The sequence below is a fragment of the Rhinolophus ferrumequinum genome, chromosome 21 (genome assembly GCF_004115265.2).
Source record: "Rhinolophus ferrumequinum isolate MPI-CBG mRhiFer1 chromosome 21, mRhiFer1_v1.p, whole genome shotgun sequence".
In the NCBI taxonomy this organism is placed as follows: Eukaryota; Metazoa; Chordata; class Mammalia; order Chiroptera; family Rhinolophidae; genus Rhinolophus; species Rhinolophus ferrumequinum.
The window spans coordinates 28,925,213-28,942,476 of NC_046304.1; the positions used below are offsets into that span (position 1 = coordinate 28,925,213).

The window sequence follows — 17,264 nt, forward strand, 5'->3', positions numbered from 1 at the left end:
AAAGCTATGGCTGCCTGGCCATAGCCAGGCACACGTGTACTGGATGAACAAATGCATGAATGAAACAACTGGTCCAGGCAGTTATGTGCAAAATGTCTCCACCCCTGGTGTAGCCTCTGGTGCACTGGATCCAGGTCTCTCTAGAGCACACTGCTCTACGGCCTCCCCTCAAATCTCCAAGGGAGTCTTCCAGGTGTAATGCTGCCCTTGCTACTTAGTTATGATCATTAGGTCATTTCCAGTCCTTGAATTTTTATCGCCTTACGGACCTCATGGCATAATTTCATGTAGAACCTCTTTTATTGACCAAACTCTTCACAGGACTGACTCAATGATTCCCCAATTCCTATAGGAAAAATTCTTTCCCTTCACATACAAGTGGTCACCTCTCTAGCCTCACTTCCTACTGTACTTCTACATTTTATGTGTCAGTTCTTCTGACCTCCTTAGGGTTTCCTAGATAGTTCAGAATTTTTCCTACCTCTGGGTCTTGGTATGCACCGATTTGCATGTATTGGAATTCCATCTGTGTCTTCATCACCTAAGAAACGACTGCTGATCCTTCAACTCTATGCTCACGTGGTCTCTGACTCCCCGACAGATTTATGTATTTCTTCACTCGTTCATTTAGTATTTGCCTGTTAATATTTTATTGGATTACAATTGCCTCCCAGTGTCTTTCTGCTTCTCAAGAGCAAGGACTGCCAAGTACTAATTTTTGTATCCCCAGCACCTAAAATGTGCCTTCCTCAGGGTAAAATAACTACAACACAGATTAGAATATGAACCTTTTCACCTACTGACTATGTGATCTTGGACAAATTACTTAATATGGCTGAATCTCATTTAGAAAATAGGGATAATAACATTTACATATTATGATTGGAAGATTTGATGACATAATGCATGTGAAGATTGTAAAGTACAGGATAGCTCATGGCAGCTATCATTTTTGTTTTAGAAGATACTCAATAGATACTTTATAATAAATGAATGCACATATGAGAATCTATTACATATATATAGTAAGGAGCTATCCAGAAAGCTAATTTCCTTCTCTTCTCTCTGAATTGGGTTCCATGTCTATTAGCACCAGTTAAATTTGACTCAAATGGAGATCCATCTCCATTACGTTGTTGAATGTCTTTAGGTACCTTGATTGCAATTTCCTCCAACTCAAAAAAGACTTTCTAGTGCCTTCTAAGGTGGTCAAACTATTGAGTGCTAGTCATATCCACCAGGCCCTACTCAGTTTTACCTAAGTGGCTATATTTACATTTGGAAAAATGATGTAAACCACTGCCTGTAGTGTGTATGTAGTATGGATGTGTTTTCATAAATCTTTAATAATTTTTTAATTTATACAAAAGCAGAAATGGAAAGAGAAGGTGATTTGGCGTCTTTCTCCTTCAATCTACAATTCCTTTGCCTTTGATTCAATAGGAACTACAATGTTTTCTCCATATCTTTTCATTCCCACAAAAATTCCAGACTGATATGCAAGCTGGCTCACATGGGGATTGCTTTAAACTCTTTCTTTTTGGCTTCTGTCTGTAGCTTTTTCCTTCAGCATTAATGCCCCAGTTCATACCATCTGTTGTGTCTACATCATTATAATTCCCAAAATAACTCTACCTTCTTTTGTATCTGCCATAGTGCCCAGTAAATAAATTCATATCAATAGATGACATTCCAGTTACTTGCCCTATAACTGATGACACCTACCCACTGGTCCCTTTTATCTTTGCTCATGAGCCATCTGTTCTCCTCAGTCAAAATAGGTTGACTTTCTCTGTCTTTTTGACTTCCTTCGCATACTCCCCCAGCTGTCCCTTTCTTCCAGGCTACTCTTTAGCATGTTTCTACTAGATTTCATCTGTCATTGTATCATTATATTTTATTTTCTTCCTTTACATTTAAAATTTTTGTCTGATGAGAAATACTGAGAAAAACAACTTTCCCTAATCTGTTCTCACAAACATGCATACCCATCCCAACTAACTGTGCTCTAGATTTTTACCCTTACGGAAAGAGACAAGCATTTGAGAAGTAGTGTAGCCTTGGCTCTGGTATTTTGCAGACCCAAGCTTGAATCATGATATTATTACTTATTATTATCTATGTGACTTTGGACACTTTATATACATTCTCTGAATTTGTTTAACCATAGATATATAAAGAGTTTTTACAGAGTTGAGAAGATTAAATAACTAACAAATCAAAGGTGCATAGCAGCCACTCAGTAAATAACAGCAATTATTAAGGTTACCTCCAATTTTCTTCCCAAACCAGAGACACCAAAGTACATTGTAACAATTTAAATCATTTCTTGGGTTGTTTCAAACATTGTTTTAAAATCCAATTTTATGTATTTGTTATACAATTTCGTTTTAATTTTGATAGAAAAATAGTAAGTTCAGATATTTTAATATGTATGTTTTCAGTCACTTATAGTAAAACATGAAGGACAAGTAGAACTTCAAACTATTCAAGGGAAGAGAGAAATAAAGATAAGTCTAAAAAGTTGAAAAATAAAAAAAAAACAAAATAAGAAAATATGATAAATAGAAATGTAAATTGAAGTAGTAGGGCTAAGATGTAATATATCTATGAGCACAACACACTGAAATGGTTCACCTCTAAGAAAAGACAAACCTTTCCGATTGAGATTTTTAAAAATCCATTTATGTTGTACACCTAAATAAACATTTCTCTAAAAGATTATAAATACAAGAATAATATAACAGTGGGACTGGCAAAGGACCTCCAAAAATACTCTCCTCTATAAAAGCAATGACAACACTAGCAAGAACTGTCAGAATTAACTTTTTCAGAATCCTAGAAATTAACTAAAAGTTTGCAGCAATCCAGGAAGTGTTTATTGAAGAAAAGTGACGAATTTGGCAACAATAGCGAGCTTTGTGGCATTTTTAACTTGCTTGATTCCCATCTTCCCCAGCCTGGTGGTAGCCTGAAGACTAACAGGCTGCATTCATAGTATAAAAACAGTAGCCTGGCAGCCACTGGATGGCGTAGAATGGTGATAGAGCTCCTTTAAAACCCCATTTTGAAAGAACTGTCATTATCTGACATGGCTGATGGTTCCCTGGGAGACCCTACTAATGAGTCTTTTCTTTTTTCCCCTTCATTAAAAAAAAATTATTAAAATATAGTTAACATACATGAGTCTTTTATTTATTTATTTTTTTACTTGACTTGTAACTTACCAATTGCAAATAATCTTTTCCTCTGGGGCATTTGTCTAAAACAAAGATCAGCAATTGCTAATATATCACAGCTGCCTGAGATGATGGGTAGGAGTGGGGAAAAACAATAGACTAACCAAAAAACTTGAAGGAAAAACTGGGGGATGAGATGTCCTTTTCAAAGAGGACTTTGAAAAGCTCTGACTCAATCCTGGGGGTCTATCAGTCCACATGCATTTCCAGGGCCAGGAATATTCTCATGAGAGACCTGAGAAGATCCTAGGCTCTCATCTCTGTCTGGCTTTGAGGATCTGTGCATGCAGGAAGTGAAGGCTAAGGCAGAGCTGTCAACTGCCTGGTGAGTACTGAAGGTGCACCCCAACAGGCACACAGAACCCCTCTGCAATGACTTGGATTCTAGCCATTTAAGGAATATTTGTTCACTCATTATCTGAGGACTAAGCTAACCATGCAGAGACTTCAGTGGCCACATACGCCAATAAATGCAGACTTTACAGATCTAGTTCTGAAAAAATCACTAAACAATAAGCCCTGGGGGAGAGGGATAATCTGATTTCTAGAGTTGCCATGTTAGATTACTTAAGATGCCTATTTTTCAACAACAACAAAAATGAGACATGCAAAGAAACAAAAAATATGTCCCATTCACAGGAGATAAAGCACTCAATAAACATTGCCCCTGAAGATGTCCAAGTGTTGGACTTATTAGACAAAGACTTTAAATTTGATATCTTAAATATGTTCGAGGAATGAAAAGAAACCATGTCCAAAGAAAGGAAGGAAATTATGAGAATGACGTCTCACCAAATAGAGACTATCAATAAAGAGGTGGAATTTATAAAACAAAGCCAGAGCCAAGTATAGTTCTGGAGTTGAAAAGTGTAATAACAGAAATAAAATAATTCAGTAGAGGGTCTCAACCCATATATAAGGAGGCAGAAGAAAGAATCAGCAAACTTGAAGATAGGTCAATTGAGATTATCCAGTTTTAGAAGCAAGAAGAAAAAAAAAATGAGTATAAGAACAGAGTCTCGGGATCTGTGGGATACAATCAAGTGTATCAACATACACATAATACGAATCCAAGAAGAAGAAGGAGGAGGGGGGAGAAAGAAATTTTAAGAAATAATGGCCAAAAACTTCCCAAAATTGATGGAAAACAACCCACACAAGAAGCTCGATAAACACCCAGAAGAACAAATTCAAAGAGATTCAGAACTAGACACATCATAATTAAACTGTCAAAAGCTAAAGACAAAGAGAAAATCTTCAAAACAACAAGCAATAAATAACTTATTACATACAAGGAATCCTGAAAAAGATTGATAGAGGATTTTTCATCAGAAAACCAGAGTCCAGAAGGAAGTGGGATGACATATGCAAAGTGCTGAAAGAAAAGGACTGTTAAATAAGAATTTCTCTATACAGCAAAACTACCCTTCAGAAAAGATTAAATTAAGATATTTACAGATAAACAAAACCCGAGAGAATGTGATAGCAGATCTTCCCTACAAGAAATATTAAAGGGAATCCTTCAGGCTGAAATGAAAAGACAGTAGAGAGTGACTTGAATCCACATGAAGAAAGAAAGAGCATTGGTAAGGAAATTACTTTTAAATAGTAGTATAAATATAAGACAGTTTAAGTCTGTCTTTTGCTTAGAACTCTTTTCTCCTTTCTGATTTAAAAGACAATGAAATGAAAATGAAATTAAGAAAACAATACCATTCACAATAGCATGACATGAAAAAGATTAAAATACTTAGGAATAAATTTAACAAAAGAAGTGTAAAACTTCTTAACCGCTCCTCAGGTACTCTGTTTGAATGTGGCTTATATTCGTGCTGGGAACTTTACTAATACATCATGTAATACCTGTAGCACTCAGAGTGTCTTCAAAATGATAGCAGCAGTTCTCTCTACATCTTTGCATTGAATTGAACTGGGGGGAAAAAGAGGGACTCAAATGTTGACTGCAATACCCGATGGGTAAAATAGATACCGGAGAACTGACAGGGCAACTATTTTTTGTTGTGTTAAGTCTGGGATGTCACTTCTCAGAGAGCATCCCATGTTAGACTGTTTTAGTGAAAGATTTAACAGATTGAGATCTGTAGCAACATTTTATTCCATTCTTCAAGCTCAAGGCAATCACGGTGGTTGTAAGCACAGTATTGCAAATAGCGACTTTGATATCAAGGCTGATGTAACTTTGGGTTTTGGCATTTCTACTTATTAACTGTATCACATTGGGCAAATTATTTAACTTCCCTCAGCTTCAATTTCCTCATTAACAGTAGTTTTCATCTCAATTATAACAGTTATGTCTAAAGGGGTAGTAGAGTTTTAAATGAGGTAATAAACATGAATTGTTTAGCAGAGTGCCTGAAATAAATAGATCCTCAGTAAATGTTTTTCTTTTTTAAAAAAATGAGTTTATTATGATATAATTCACATACCATACAACACACCCATTTAATGCTACAATTCAATAGTTTTAGTGTATTTAGAGAGTTGTGCAACCATCACCAGAATCGATTTCAGAACATTCTCATCATTCCAAAAAGAAACCTTGCACTCCTTAGCCATCACCCTTCTTTTATCGTCCCGTTTCCCCAAACCTTAGGCAGCTGCTAATCTTTCTGTCTCTATACATTTGTTTTCTGCAGACATTTCTTGTAAATGGAATCATAAAACATGTGGTCCTTTGTGACTAGCTTCTTTCACTTGCCACAATGACTTCCAGGTTCACTCATCTTGCAGCATGTATCAGTACCACATTTACTTTTTATTGTTGAATAGTATTGCTACATCTTTATCCATTTATCAGTTGATAAATACTTGGGTGTTTTCCACTATTTTGCAGTATAATACTGCTCTGAACATTCATGTACAAGTTTTTGTGCAGACGTATGTCTTCATTTCTCTTGGATATATACCTAGAAGTAAAATTGCTGGATCATAGGGTAAAACTCATGTTTAAACATTTGAGGAGTTGCCAAACTGTTTTGCAAAGTGGCTGCACCTTTTTACATTCCCAACAGCAATGTATGAAGTTCCAATTCTCTCAGATCCTTAGCAACTGTAGTTGTGTCTTTTTTATAACAGCCATTTTAATGGGTATGAATTTGTGTCTCATCGGGTTTTGATTTACATTTGTCTAACAATTAATGATGTTGAATATCTCTTCCTGTGCATGTTGGCTATCTGTAAATCGTCTCTGGAGAAATATCTATTCAGATATTTTGCCCATTTTTAATTGCTTAATTCAAGGTCACAAAGATTTGCACCTGTATTTCCTTCCAGTAAGAGGTTTTTTTTTAAGATTTTTTATTAAAAATATAGCTAACATACAATATTATATTAGTTTCAATGGTACACCATAGTTATTCAACATTTATATACGTAAGGAAGTGATCACCATAAGTCCAGCAACCATCTGACACCATCCACATTATCACAATATTATTGATTATATCCCCCATGCTGTACATTACATCCCCATGACTTATTTGTTTTATACCTGGAAATCTGAACCTCTTATTCCCCTTCAACTACCCCCCCCTTTTTAATTTTTCAATTTCAGTTGACATTCAATAATATTTTATATTAATTTCAGGTGTGCAGCATAATGGTTTGACATTTATATAATTTAAGAAGTGATCCCCTGACTAGTCTAGTACCCACCTGGCACTATTATATCATTGACTATATTCCCTATGCTTTACTCTACATCCCCATGACTATTTTGTAACTACCAATTTGTACTTCTTGATGCCTTCACCTTTTTCACTCTGCCCCCAAACGCTCTTCCATCTATTATCCCAATAAATCTAGTACCCATTTGACACCATACACCATTATTACAATATTATTCACTATATTCCTTATGCTATACCCTGCATCTCCATGACTACTTTGTAACAACCAATTTGTACTTCTTAATACCTTCTCCTTTTTTCGCTCCCCAACCCCCCTCCCATCTGGCAACCATCAAAATGTTTTCTGTATCTATGAGTTTGTTTCAGTTTTGTTTATTTATTTTGTTCTTTAGATTCCATGTATAAGTGAAATCACATTGCATCTGTCTTTCTCTGTCTGACACTCCACTCAGCACAACACCCTCCAGGTCCGTCCATGCTGTTGCAGATGGCAAGAACCCATTCCCTTCCATGGCTGAGCAATAGTCCATTGTATATATGTACCACCTCCTCTTTATCCATTCATCCTTTGATGGACACCCAGGCTACCTCCACATCTTGGCCATTGTAAACAATACTGCAATGAACATATGGATGCACATGTCCTCTTGAAGTAGCATTTTGGGTTTCTTTAGATAAATACCCAGAAGTGGGATTAATGGGTCCTTCTTTGCCTCTTATTAGAGCTCTGGTTTTAAAGTCTATTTTGTCTGGTATAAGTATTGCTACCCCAACCTTTTCTGTTTTTTTTTTTTTTTAATTTGCATTTTCATGAAATATCTTTTTCCATCCCTTTACTTTCCATCTGAGTTTGTCTTTCAATCTGAAGTGAGTCTTTTGTGGGCTGGATATGTAAGGGTTTGTTTTCTTATCCATTCAGCTCTCCTATGACTTTTGATTACAGCATTTAATCCATTCACACTGAAAGTAATTATTGATAGCTATGTAGTTATTGCCTTTTATTATTCATATTCTTTATCTTTTTAAGTTTTTCCATCTTAAAGAAGTCCCTCTAACATTCCTTGTAATACTGGTTTGGTGGTGATGAACTCCTTTAGCTTTTTCTTGTCTGGGAAGCTCTTTACCTGTCCTTTGATTTTAAATGATAGCCTTGCTAGGTAGCGTACCCTTGCTTGTAGGTCCTTGCTTTTCATCACATTGAATATTTTGTGCCAATCCCTTCTGGCCTGCAAAGTTTCTGTTGAGAAATCAGCTGACAATCTTATGGAGGCTCCCTTACAAGTTACCAGTTGCCTTTCTCTTGCTACTTTTAGGATTCTCTCTTTGTCTTTAAACTGCCATTTTAATTATAATGTGTCTTGGTGTGGGTCTGTTTGTGTTCATCTTGTTTGAGTCTGTCTGTGCTTCCTGGACTTGTATGTCTGATTCTAGAATTTCATACAAATGGAATCGTCACTATGTTCTCTTTTTTTAATCTGTGTTCTTTAACTCACCTTAATTATTTTGAGATTTGTCCATATTATTATCTTTATCAACAGTTCTTTACTTTTGATTGCTGAGTAGTATTCCATCGTATGGGTATACCACTGTTTACTAATCAATGTGTTAGGTATTATTTTAATACAAAAATTAAAACCGTTGGGATTTGTTTTAAAGACAGATGTTTCTTTCTAAAAATTTCTTCAGAGAGGTTTAGGGGACCTGAGTTCTAAAGAGAAGGAGACACAGATCTATTGATTGAAGGGGAGCTGGTCTCTGCAATATGGCTACATGATTAGACTTTAGGAGAGAGCTGGGGGAGATACTCTATGGAAAGGTTATTTCTAGTTTTATGTTTTCTTTTTTTGCACCATAATAATTTTTTTATACTAAAATCTTCAACAAAAGTCATGTTGAATATTACAGCCTGCCAAACATTTAAGGAAGAAATAATACTAATTCTATACAAAACTCTTCCAAAAATTAAGATTCATTTCTGAGGCTAGCATTGTCCTGATACCAAAGTCAGAAAAAAAGGCATTGCAAGTAAAGAAAGCTATCACCCAATGTCTCCCATGAACATAAAAGCAAACAAACAAAAAACCAAAAAAACAACAAAAAAGGCCACAACTCAATAAAATGTTAGTAAATAAAGCCCAGCAATATACAAAAAAGATAATACATCATGATCAAGCAGGGTTTACTGCAGGAAAGCAAGGTTAGTGTAACATCCAACCATCCATCAGTGTAATTCACTACTTTAACAGAATACAGAAAAAATATGGTCCTCTTAATATGCAGAAAAAGCAGCATTTGACAATATTTAACATCCATTCATGATACAACAACAACACCTTTCAGGAATGTAAGGGATTTCCTCAACCTGATAAAGACAATCTACAAAAAGCTGTAGCTAACATTATACTTAAATGATTAAAGACCCAGTACCTCCTTCTTGGATCAGAAAAAGAAGGTCCAGTTCTACCTTTTCTGTTGTACTGGGTATGCTAGTAAGTGAAGTAAAGCAAGAAAAATAAAGGAGTAAAGATTGGAAAGAAAGAAGCAAGACAGTCTTCATTTGCAGATGACATGAAAGTTCTGTAGAATGATATAATAAGTCTACAAAAACCTATTCAGGAATAAATAAAGTATATGCAAAACATGTACTCGTATACTTACAACTACATGACATTAATGAGTGAAATTAAAGAAAACGTAAATAAATAGAGAGATATACTTTATTCATGGATTGGATCAGAAGAATTAGCATTGTTGTCAATTCTTCCAAATTGAGTTATAGATTCAATGTAATCCCAATCAAAATTTTAGTAGGATTTTTTTTTTTAGAAATTGACAATATGATTTTAAAATTTCTATAAAAATGGAAAGGATCTAAATAGCCAAAACAACTTTGAAAAAGAAAAACAAACTTGGAAAAGTTACATTATCTAATTTCAAGGTTTCCCTATAAAGCTACAGAAATCAAGACATGTGGGGGCTGGCCTGGTGGCTCAGGCGGTTACGATCAATTGATTTTTGACAGAGGTGTCAAGGTAATTCAATAGGGAAAACTTTTTTTTCAACAAATAGTGCTGGAACAATGGGATATCCATATGTAAAAACAAAAAGCCTTTCACTCCTACTTCATGTATAAAAATTAACTTGAAATACAGCATAGACCTAACTTCAAAAGCTGAAACTATAAGACTTCTAAATAAACAAAAAACAAAACAAAAAAACATCCCCAAATCATAGGAGAATATATTTGTGAATTTGAAGGAGACAATGCACAAAAAGCAGACAGTAAAATAAATTGATAAATTTAAACTTCATGAAAATTAAAAACTTCAGTTGTTTGACATATTATAGCCTGATCACAGCTAAACTTTTGGAGGATCTGTGAATACACCTGCAGACAAGCTGTAAGGAACAAGTGACAGTAGCCTGGAGAATCCGGGTCCAAAATGGCGAGAATAACCTATGGAGAATGGAGCCTCCTCCGATTTACTTCAAAATCACCAGTTCCCTGGGCTTTGGCGACATGCTCAAATAGAAAGAAAGCCTTGGCTGCCATCACCATCCTTTCTCCTACCACCACCAGCTGTCTGTGTCAGGTTGGGTTCTGGTATGGCCTCCACCTTGCTTGCTGTGACAGCAGCGGCAGCTGCTCTAACCCAACCAGACCCATGCAGGGTGGTTCCAGCTTTACTCACGGCTACCCTTGAGGGACTGGGTAACATATCTGGAAATGGGAAAAACTGGGCCAATGAAAGGTAGACTGGAAGTAGCCAACAGATCATTTCCTCTCCATTTCTCCTCTGTGGACTGTTTTGAGGGCTTCTTGGAAGCAATCACATACAAACAACGAGATGTGTTTTCTTGTGAAGACTTGCTATTTTGGGCACAACCTATGTTTGTTTTCCCTCCTTCCTTGACTCATTTCCCCTTTTCCTTCACTCTTCATGCCCTGACGTATCTCCCAATAGCTAATAGAACATTCTTAATCGGCTTTGCCTCATGCTTTGTTTCCACAGGCTAACACAAAACGTAATAAAACCCTATGATGAAGTCAGTAATATTATTATATTCTCATTTCACAAACAATGAAACTGAGGCCCAGGGAGGTTAGGTAACTTGTCCAAGATCCTGCAGCCAGTAACCGCAGGATTTGTACTCTGACTCTTAGCAACTCGGCTATTATTCTGAGGGAGCTTGGTCTGGCTGCCTGTCAGCTGCTTCTTCCTAGACCTTGATTCTGAAGACAAAAATATTGCCTTCATTATGAGTTCTGGCACGTCCAGAGTCCCTGTTTCATAGGAGATTAGTTGTGGGACTTTCTCATTGTACTTATACTGCGAAAAACTATCGGAGCCAGTTTGGATGAGGAGCAGTTGTAAGACAAAGCATCTTAGAAACAGGAGCTCTAGCCTTTCTTGACAGCTGGGTAGACAGATACATGCAGCAAAGGGAACATTTCTGACCGAGACAAGATTGTTCTTCAGGCTGTGATGTGAACTAGAGACCTTCAGATTTGAATTTGCCTGTCACTAGACAGAAAGGACAGTGTGACCTCCCTATCCTATTCCCCACCTGCTGTTAACATGACAGGTATGATTTTGATTGCTAAAGGATGGCCAATTCCATTACACTGATGATATACAACATGGTGGAAGCGAAGCATCCTCTTCTATCCCTGTGCATTAAGAAAATAATATATTCAGTGATAAGTTTTGAAAAGTCAGTTGTGACTTCACAGCAAGGAGAAGATTAATTTTTGAAATTTCAAAGCATCTTTATGAGGAAGAAGGTGGAAAGACAATTAATGTTGATTCTCAAGTTCAATAAATCCTTATGAGTGATCTACTTTATAACTTAGGTGATAGACCTGGGAATTCAGAGGTGCATAAGATGGGATTCCTCAGAGGGTGAACTACTGTCTGAGTTTGCCTGGGGCTGAGGGGTCCCCCAGGATGCAGGACTTCCAGTGCTCAAATTGGGAGAGTCCTGGGCAACTTGAAATGAGTTGATTACCCTACCTTGCCAGAAGCAGCTCATAGGTTAAAAAGGAAGACAGTTACGCAAGTGTATGTAGCTATGAAATAGTGTGATATGTGAAATTATGGAATAATAATAATAATAGCTTTTACTTCTATAGCGTTCTCCATGAGCCAGGAACTATTTAGAATAATGCCTTTATATGTATCAGCTCACTGAATCCCATAATAGCCCTGTGAAAGAAGGACTATTATCATCCCCATTTTACGTAGTGACAAATTGAGGCACTAGTAAGGGGCAGATCTAGGAATCAAACCCAGGCACTATGGGTCTGTATCTGAGACCTTAACCTCTAAATGCTGCTCTCAAATCCCAAAGCAACGAAATAGTACAGAGGGGAAGTGATTAACTTTGTGCGTGATAGGTGTCCATGGGAGGAGTGGGTATGGGGAAATGGGTTAGAGAAGGTGATCCCTGGGTAGGATCTTGAACAGTGAATGAGGAAGCAATCAGCAGGAAGGAAAGAAAAGGGCATCCAGGTATAACAGCTCCAGGTTAGGACTTGGAGATGGGAAATGCCATTGTATTGCTGGTAGGTCAGTGTCCGCAGTGGTAATTCATCCACCATTCCAGGGCCGTGGGAAAGAAGTCTGGAGAGGTAGTAGGCCAGGCCAGGGCTTTGCATGCCATGAGGAGGCTATAGACTTCAACCTGTTCACGACAGGGAAGCACTAGAGAACTTTATAAGGAAAAGCTGAGGTATGTGTTTTAGAGAATTACTCTGGTAGCATCCAGAAGGTGATTTGAAGGGGCGGTGAGGATGGTGGAACCAGGGACAAGGTACAAGCAAGTATGAAGCTCTTGAAAAAGTCCCTACGATTTCAACTACAGCATATGACAATGGGGATGGGGAGGGCTGGACAAACTCAAAAAATGAAAGAAGTGAAAAGGACCAAACTTGTTAGTGATTGGATGGAGGGGCTAAAGGAATCAGGAAACCTGAGAACTTCTATAGCTTTGCTTGACTAGGTGCATAATGCTCCACCAATAATTGGGGGTAAAAAAAGGAATACAGGGTGGAGAGTGGATTTAAAAGGCGAAAGACAGTGAGTTCAGCTTTCTACAATGTGACACTCAGGGTTTAGAGGAAACTTAGATGGTATTGTCTAATCCAGGCATTCTGGAAAAACAAGAAAATAGCTTGTTGTAAAGGCTACTTAATTTTCTGATCAAGAGTGAAATCATAATTAAGAGGGAAATTCTTGGAGAAAGGTATGAAATAAACAGAAAGCAGCAGAATTAATCTAATATTAATGCAACATTCTTTGAGTTTCCCCTGAGATGGGAAACATTTAATACGTTCATTTATGATACGGTATCAATGGCTTAATTTATTATTTCTCCTAAGAATATTTGTACTTTATAAAAGACAATAATATGTAACTGAATCCCTTATGAAAGAATTTAAGGTAACTTAATCCTAGAAATATGACAATTTTCTTTTTTTGGCTTCAAATCATAGTACATTTACAGCTGCTAATTCCATGTGCATAGGTATAGGGGTAATTTGAACAACTGAAAGTTGCCCTAAGTTCTATACATGGATTCTATTCATCCTTGAACTAACTACCCCAAAATATTTGCATGTGTATTTGTTTCAAAACATTTGAGATCTTCAGTATCTTGGCATCATAAGCATAGAAAATCAGTTATTACTGATCAATATTGAAAAAAATTATTTACGTGACCTGCTTATTTGAATTTGGATTTTTTTTTAAAATGCCATTTTCTAGCTCTATTCTCCCCTTTGAATCCCTTAAAGGGGATCACACTTCCTTCAGAGTGCTCTGTATCTCCTAGGTGGGGGAAGACACACGCTTCTCATCGGCACATTGTAGGTTTCTTAGGCATGGTCTCTAGATTAGAGTGCGTGGACAACGGTCCTGATGGCTTATTGCACCCTCTATCAAGGAAGCGTTAAGTAGTAGCTCATGGATACATTCATTGAGCTTAGCATATCTTCTTTGAAACAATCAGGAATGGGAGGAATGGAGGAATGGAGATCCAGGGAGGGTGTGGCCATTTCCCCAAGGTACACGCTCAGTCTGGGAACCGGCATAAGTGCCCTGTTATTCTGGTATCTCTAACCATGAGGCAATTCTGTCTCCTTCCTGATAGGATGACATCATTTGTGAAACAGCCAAACCATGGGAGAATGACCCTGCTCTTGTGATTGAGTGGCCTGGGGATACTTTCTACGAGGCAAAAACGTCACCCATCTCTCAGATTTCCTAACTTTGGTTCTTATTTAGAGAAGCATGCTGCTCAGTGTTCCAACATCATCCATCCTTGTCAGCACCCAAGGACACTTTATCTGAATGGCCAGTGATATGGTGCAGACAGAGTGCACCAAAGACATTAAACTCTGCGTGACATTCATATAAGACTCTGAGCCCACCGATGGTGGATTCATGCTGCCATAAAGTCTTGCAGTAGCGAGGTAAACAAAAGACTGAGGAGACACGGTGGTGGTGGTGGTAGTGGTGGTGGTGGTGATGGTGGTGGTGGTGGTGGTAAAGGCAATCGCTTTTTCCATTCACTTTCCCCTTCTACAGAGGCTGGCTTACATATTATTTAGGAAACGAAGAAATCAAGGGAGTAACCATGAATCTTCATGGAATAAAGGATTTAAGAGACATGGATGTAAAAGTGGCAGTGGATCAAGAAAGGGTTTGCATGTGGCAATGTCCACTGTGTCCCCTTGGCAGATGTCCTCAACAGCACAGTCACGACGCTATTCGTGGGCACGGTGACTCAGGAAGGACCAAATGCTGGCATTCCACGCTGCATGCCTAGCTTGCAAACTGGATTTAAGACAGCAGTATGTCTGGGTTTGTATTCAGGATTATCAGCATGATGGGTCTTTACCTGATTCAACAGGTATTCTGCAGGTATTCAGGAACCCGATTAGAAAATGATCTTATACAAAAAAAGAATCATTTGTTTTTCATAGTTAATGCCAATCAGTTATGCAAGCACATGGTGTCCTTAAGCTTGCTGCAAACAAATGCCCAGGTATCAGCTATGGGGCTTCCCCACCCCCTCTGTGCCTCTCCACAGGGACCTGTGTGATGCTGTCGCAGACCACCGCGTGTGTATGTGCTCGTGTGCATTCTTCATAGACTGCCCACAGCTAAGTTTGGAAGATGCAGGTTTTTTTATATCATTGAAGCCGCAGCAACACATACACATTTTTAAAACAATCAGTGACTAAGAAAGCCCCACATTCGCGTGAAGAAAGGCAACAATAAATTTCACTTACCAGTTGAGGTTGTTCGAGGCAGCAGAGGAGCAAGTTGTTGGTAATTGTCCAGTGCTTTCATTCAATAAATCACATTGGCTTTGCTTTCTCCTGTGGCTCAGTCTCTGCGCAAAGCACGCAAACCTCCTTCCGATTCTGTGTAAAGAATAAAATGCGAACAGGATCACTACAGGCAAAAGCTGAAGTCAATGATCACTGAGCTACTCGTACTGTGAAAGAAAAGAGCAAATGATGCACAGGGAGAGAAGGGGAGAGGGAGACAGCTTGGCTCAGAAAGTAGGTGGATTTCGGGACTGCAGCCCCGGGAAGCTCTTGTGTGTGTTGTAAAAGGATATATGACTGCCGTGTGTCTTCAGCCTGTTGTGTGTGTGAGGTTAGGAACAGAATGCAGGGACAACAAGCTTCATGTCCAACAAGACTGAGTCAGAACCAACTGTCACTCACAAGATGTGTGAAGAGGCAGCGAGGTAGCCAGTTCGCTTTGCACTTCATCAAATGCAGGGAAAGAAATATCAGGCATCCAAGAGCCCATCCAGCAAGGTGACTGCAAATGACCTACAGCTTTCCTGGGGCTAGTCACCTCCTCACTCCCACACAGGCCTGGGACCAGACACACACAGGTGGCAGCTACATCCCCTCACCTCAGGGGACCTGTGCAAGCCTTTACAAGCTCCCAGCAGGAGCGAAGGGCTTTCTTAAGAAAGCTCCAAATCCAGGTGAGGCAGCTCAACCAATGCTCGAGTTTTTGTCCGAGCGCGTTCCAAGAAAGTTGTCTGTACACCTGGGACTTGGGACACCAAGAGACCCAGTGTTAGAAGGAAGATTCCAGCGCTTCCTCCATGCCAGGCACGCCTGTGTGTGCACCTGACTCCTTTCACGTTATGCTTTGTGTGACTGAAGACACACAGAATGGATTTCCTAGAAAGCTGCTAATGTAGGCACTTTTCATGTTTCTCTCTGAAATAGAAAGGCAAATGACCTTCACAGGCTGCCTAGTATATTAGGGAGGCACTGCCGATTGAGAGCACATATGAATGCCACACACACACACACACACACACACACACACACACGTCCCTAGCAACAGCAGTAAGAATCTTTCTAAAGCTCTGTTCAGATTCTCTCTCTGCTAAATGAAAGCTTAGCTGCTGTGATGACTTCGGAAATCATTTTGGACCCTCCGAATAGGCACTGATGGTGGTCTTTTATGTATACCTGGAGCCGAATCAACTCCCCAGTTTTGAATGGGACTCTGTAGCAAATCAGAAGACAGTCTCTTGGTTATAAACAAGGGGGTAGAATGTTAATTTTTGGCCTGGTAATGAATTAGTATCCTGGGAATGGCATCTTGTGTTCCTGAAAATCTCCCCCTTTCTAGAGACAGCATCTCACCTAGCAGCTCACTCACCCCCAACAGGTGCAGTTCTGGAGCTGGGATCTGAGGCAAGGCTCACGGACTCATAACACCTGGATATCCAGGGGACGAACTCAGTTTAGCTTTTCACAATTGTCTTACTTTTTCTTTCTTCTACGAAAGGCAAACATCTCTCTCTCTCTGGAACTTATTTGTTCATGGAAGCATGGCTACAAATCATCGAATTTGGGAATATTCATGCCCTTGAGGTTCAGACGGCTATATTTTGTGTGTTTTTTTCAAAAAGAATTAAGAAGGAGTCAGGCTAACCTTTCTCCACTTAAGCCTACACGATTGCCAGGTAATACTTCACCCTTTTCTGTAGAAAAACTTGGACTTGAATACAGATTTACTTAAATTCCATCTGCTGGGGTAAGCCAGGGGACTCTGAGTGACTCTACTAAGGTTAGGGGCTGCCTCACAAGGGTCATGGTACAATATGCCCTGCAGACCTAAGGGCACGATGCCTCCTGGAGCAGGGGCATTGCTTTCTGGAAGGCATACTCCAGTCTGAGTCATTTCATAAGCAATGCATCCATTGCAAAGGAGACACATTCATTTATCCGTTCATTCATTAATCCACTCTTCAGCAGACATTTATGAAGTACTGCACAGGATAGCTACACCGTGCCAAATACTTTCATGGTACCAAAAGTCCGTTGATG

At 38.7% G+C, this 17,264-nt stretch overlaps 1 protein-coding gene across 1 annotated transcript in view; it reads right to left on the reverse strand.

Moving 5' to 3' along the window:
- ANKFN1 (ankyrin repeat and fibronectin type III domain containing 1) overlaps positions 1–17,264 on the reverse strand; it is a 287,775-nt gene that overhangs the window by 131,138 nt on the left and 139,373 nt on the right. The window contains 1 exon segment of the mRNA XM_033091652.1: positions 15,186–15,320. Within this exon segment, the coding sequence (XP_032947543.1) occupies positions 15,186–15,320 (135 nt within the window).